Here is a 4,847-nt window from a genome sequence, read left to right on the forward strand (position 1 = left end):
CAAAGGTGCTTTTTCAAAAGGCAACTAAACTTAAAGATGTTTCGCTTCTCATCCAAAAAGCTTCTTCAATTCTGATGGAAGTGAAGCCAGTTCTGAAGACAGAACTGAAGAAGCTTCTTGGATGAGAAGTGCAATGTCTTCAAGGAAAAACACAGGCCAGTTGCCTTTTGAAAAAGAACCATTGGGATTTCCAGATGTTACCGACTTAAAACTTCAAGTGTTCCAGTAGCTCCCCATCACTGTTTGTAAACCACAATTGGATTCTCCGTGAGTTCCACCACTTCCTTATTATTTTTCATCATTTAGCCTCCTGAATTTAAAATTTGTAATCCTTTTACTCTTGCTTGAAGGCATTGCAATTTCTGTCCTGCAAGTCCCCAGTGCAAATCCATAGTGTCTTGTTTTGGAGCACAATTATTAGCTGTCTTCCTCTCATTTAGTCTTATGTTCTTTTCTGATCCTCTCAGGATTGCTGCTTTTTGGCACAGCAAGACTTTGGCTATGACCACATCATCCTTGCCTCCCAGCAGTCAGGACAACCTTGTAAAAACCAATCCTTGGACAATATCCCTCGGACAGTCTTTCTACTTCTCTATTCAAGGCTATAATCATGGGAAGTGTCAGTAGCCTTATCTCTGGACACAGCTTTCACAGTAAACATTGTCGGGCATCTCAGTACAAGCTGCGTAAGTCATCCCAGCTGAAGAAGCTGAACAGGTACTCCGATGGTCTGCTGAAGTTCAGCTTCACCCAAGAAGCTGGCCACAACAAGTCCAGCTCCAAAGGCAATAAGAACGAGGACTTCTTTTACATCAAAGTGAACCAGAAGGCACACCGATCAGACTATGCACCACTCTCGGGTGGTGAGCTGGAAGGTCAGGCTGGGACAAGCAGCGGTGATTACGGTACCCCAACACCCCCCAAACTGAAGCCAGGCTCCAACCAGCTGGAACTAGTGAGTTGAGTTAAACTTGGCTATTATAATTAAGGGGTAGGGAATTGGTAGCCCTAGACTTATGTAAGATTCCTGGGTCTCCCGTCCCTTCTGTAGACTTCAGAACCCTCATTAATCAGGTTGATTGAAAACTGGAAAACCAATTTCCAAGTGTTTTGAGGACCTATATGGAAACTGTATGACCTAAAGTGGCCATATCAACATTAAAAAAAATCAAGAAAATATTTGCAAATTTTTGAAAAAAAACTTTTCAAGCTACTTAGCACAGCATGTTGTGTAAACACAACTGCTTCATTTGAGAAGCCTACAAACAGGATTTTAGATATAAAGGGTTAGGGGGGGAAGCTTCCAAAAATGAAAACAGCAGTGCTTCCCCATTCTCATCCAATCAAAATCAAGCACAACCTGTTTAACACATTGTAGGAAGCCAGTAGAAACTCCCATGATAGTACAGGTAATTCTTAAGTTACAACCATAGTGGTGCCTGTCCATCATGGTCATAACTTGTGATGGCCATAAATCAGATCACCCATGTGATCAACTTGATTTTGTGAACTTTTTTGCACGGTTGGTGAGCAAACACCATGTTTGTTAAGCAAACCAATGGTTTGTTATCAGCCAAATTTTCCAAAAATCAGAAGTACCCCTTCAGCAAACATGGTCACATGACTGTGGAACTCTACAAATGGCCATAAATGCAGTGCAGTTGCCCAACACCCATGTAGTCATGTGACTGGAGTGGCCAGGGCTGACCATTGTAGCTTCAAAATTGGGTTGCAAGTACTCTTAGGAAAGGCCATTGTAACTTCAAACCATTGCAACTGGTCATAAGTAGAGGACTACCTCTACTTACTGCATTAACTATTCTCTCCTTCTGCCCAGGCTACAGAGAAGAGTGTGGCAAGGGCCACTGCTTTCAAACCAGTACTCCCTCACTCAAACACGGTTCTCCATTCTTCTCCTGATCACAGCAATGCTGCTCAGCAGTTCCCAACCCAAGACAAAGCCAAAGATCTGGAGAGTAAGCCTGCTCTTTGTTCTGGAGGACTTTCAGACTCGGGGAGAAATTCTATGTCCAGCCTGCCCACACACAGTACAGCCAGCAGCTACCAGCTGGACCCCCTGATTACTCCTGTTGGCCCCATCAGCCGATTTGGAGGCTCTGCTCACAACATCACTCAGTGTGCCATCCTTCAAGAGAGTAACATGATGAGCTTGAAAGCTCTGTCTTTCTCTGATGGGGGCACCAAGATCCTCAACCCAGGCAAGTCTTCCACTCATCCCCATATGACTGAGAACAGTGTTTGTGTTCGCTCACCCATCTCCACAGAGGAGTCCGCCATTCAGGAGCTGGAGCAGAAGCTGATGGAACGGGAGGGTGAGCTCCAAGAGCTCCAGTGCAGCTTTGAAGAGAAAGAGATCACCTCCTGCCAAAGCTACGAAGAGAAGCAAAGGCGTTGCCGGGAGGAGATGGAAGGGTTGAAGCAGAAATGCAACAGCAAACTGAAGCAGACATCACAGAAGAACCAGCGAGCTCAACAACTCTTGCAACTGCAGGTGTTCCAGCTGCAGCAGGAGAAGAAGCAGCTACGGGAGGAGCTGTCCAACTTGATGAAGGAGCAGGACCTTCTGGAGAACAAGCTGAGGACCTACGAGAAAGAGAAGACCAACTTTGCTCCTGCACTAGAAGAAACACAGTGGGAGGTAAGACTCTACTGCACCTTAGTAAAGGGGAAACCTGTTCCAGTCTTCTGTATTGTTTAGTCAAAATTAAAGATAAAGGTAAATGTTTTCTCTGTCTGGTCATGTCCAACTCTGGGGGCAGTACTCATCTTCATTTCTTAGCTGAGGGAGCCAGCATTGTCCAAAGACATTTCTGTGGTCATGTGGCCAATATGACTATACACCAAGGCATATAGTCAGAACCTTCCCACCAAAGTGATACCTACTTAGATACTCGTATTTGCATGCTTTCAAACTGCTAGGTGGACAGGAGTTGGGGCAAGGATGGGAGCTCACCCAGTCGTGTGGTGCTTGGGTCTCAAACCCAGGCTGTCAGCTGGAAAGCTGACAAGCTCAGTGTCTTTAAATTCCAACCCATCATGCTCCCTTAGTCAAATTAATACCAATCTAAAAATGTTTTAGTAGAAAACCAGGACGTATGTTGATGATGCTAGATGGAATTCGTAAAGCAGAGATGTCACACCCTTTGAATTGCCATATGTTCCCTGCAGTGGTATTTTAGACAAAAGTGCAACAAATAGAAAGTTTCCTTTGAATGTTTTTGTCCAGCATGAGCAACCTATGTTTGTGTCTCTGATTTTAGAGACCTTCTCATGCAATGAGATTGTTCCCCCAGCTGCCTGCAAAGAGAGAAGAGGGCCTTTTATCTTTCATTAGGGCCATGCCTTCCACTAGCTTCATCTTCATAGTTGATCCATGAAGAGATGCAATTTTTGACCTGAAATAAAAATACTCCATACTTAGCATCACCCATTTTCCTATGTGCAGCAGACTGAATTGCAATACAATCTAGATCTCTGGCAGGTGGATATCTGAATATGATCCTGATTCTAGTCTTATGTTTTCTTACAGGTTTGTCAGAAGTCTGGTGAGATCTCTCTCCTGAAACAGCAACTGAAAGAATCCCAGACAGAGCTGAACAGCAAGACCAATGAGGTCCTCAATCTGAAAGCTCAGCTGAAGGACCTCCGGGCCAAGATGGAACTGTTGGAGATTAAAATTCAGGATTTGGAGGATTCGTTGCATGCCAAAGCCATGGAACTAGAGGTATGTGAGAATGAACTCCAACACAAGAAGAATGAGTCAGAGCTACTAAGGGAGAAAGTGAACTTGCTGGAACAGGAGATTGCAGAGTTGAGAACTGAACTGACCATCCTCAGGGAGGAGATGAAATGTGGTGTGGTTTCCATGGGCCTGGAGGAAAGCATGGTGGAGGATGCCCAAGTCCTGTGGAGGGAAATAGAGAAGCTAAAAAAAGAACTGCAGGAGGAACAGGACAGCAACAAGCAGATCACAGTCAGCTTTCAGCAGGAACGACAAACCTGGAAGGAGGAGAAAGAGAAAGTAATCCAGTACCAGAAGCAGCTGCAGCAAAGCTACCTTCATATGTACAAAAGAAACCAAAACCTGGAGAAGATGCTTCAGCAGCTGGCTGCTGGGGAGGATGGTAAAGACCCTTTAGATCTTGATCTCCATGGAACTGATATCCCTTATGAGGACATTATTGCCACTGAAATCTGAACCTGAATGGTGCTGTGTTTTGCTGCCCACTGCAGAAAGATCTCACTTGGGGTTATGTGTAACTTCACAGAGCGCTTTTAATGGAGGTTCTTGTCTGGCCAAAACAAGTCACCAGCCATTGTCCATGCATTTCCACCCCCAACTTCTTTATCCAGGTGTACCTGACTGCTGTTGTAGGGCAACCCATTGAGAAAAGGGAAGAGAAGAATTCCCAACTGACTTTTTCTGTCACGGCGTGATCCAACATAGGAGCAGCTTTGGTAGAAAAGATACAAGAACCTCTGAGCCATTAATAATATGAGATAAGACTTGCTTGTATTCTAAGACCCTCTTAATTCCCCGTGAGAGGACTCTGGGGAAAAGCACACCCATTAAACTTTTAGTTAAGGAAGAGTGACTTGCACATCCATCAAGAGTTGGTCATCATGGTCCTCAAGGGTAACCAGTCATTCCATGTTTGCAGAACATGATGTGTTCTACTGGAATATTTAAGCATCAGATGGAACGATAGTAGCATTGCTCCATCATTTGTCTGCAAAGGACCTGCCTCCTTCAGAAATGATGGGCTAATATTCTAGAGTCCCGGAAGCCATAATTTGTCAGTCAGCCACTGGATCTTCCTCATCCT

The 4,847-nt window shown here is 44.6% G+C and overlaps 1 protein-coding gene across 1 annotated transcript; it reads left to right on the forward strand.

Annotated features, from left to right (window-relative positions):
* The first annotated feature begins 610 nt into the window (after window positions 1-610).
* LZTS1 (leucine zipper tumor suppressor 1) lies at window positions 611-4,219 on the forward strand. Its single transcript, XM_070952485.1, has 3 exons — window positions 611-955; window positions 1,838-2,659; window positions 3,551-4,219. Exons 1-3 carry the CDS (start codon window positions 611-613, stop codon window positions 4,217-4,219), a joined length of 1,836 nt encoding a protein of 611 aa, XP_070808586.1.
* The last annotated feature ends 628 nt before the right edge of the window (window positions 4,220-4,847 follow it).

Source organism: Pituophis catenifer, unplaced genomic scaffold (assembly GCF_029215685.1).
Source record: "Pituophis catenifer annectens isolate HBS135680 unplaced genomic scaffold, rPitCat1.0.hap2 SCAF_12, whole genome shotgun sequence".
NCBI classification, from domain to species: domain Eukaryota; kingdom Metazoa; phylum Chordata; class Lepidosauria; order Squamata; family Colubridae; genus Pituophis; species Pituophis catenifer.

What these genes read in the sequence shown, in the direction of transcription:
- LZTS1 (XM_070952485.1), top strand. Translation starts at nt 611, where the DNA reads ATGGGAAGTGTCAGTAGCCTTATCTCTGGACACAGCTTTCACAGTAAA. An exon ending in GCTCCAACCAGCTGGAACTA is followed by an intron (nt 956 to 1,837) that starts GTGAGTTGAGTT and finishes CCTTCTGCCCAG; the next exon opens with GCTACAGAGAAGAGTGTGGC. An exon ending in TAGAAGAAACACAGTGGGAG is followed by an intron (nt 2,660 to 3,550) that starts GTAAGACTCTAC and finishes GTTTTCTTACAG; the next exon opens with GTTTGTCAGAAGTCTGGTGA.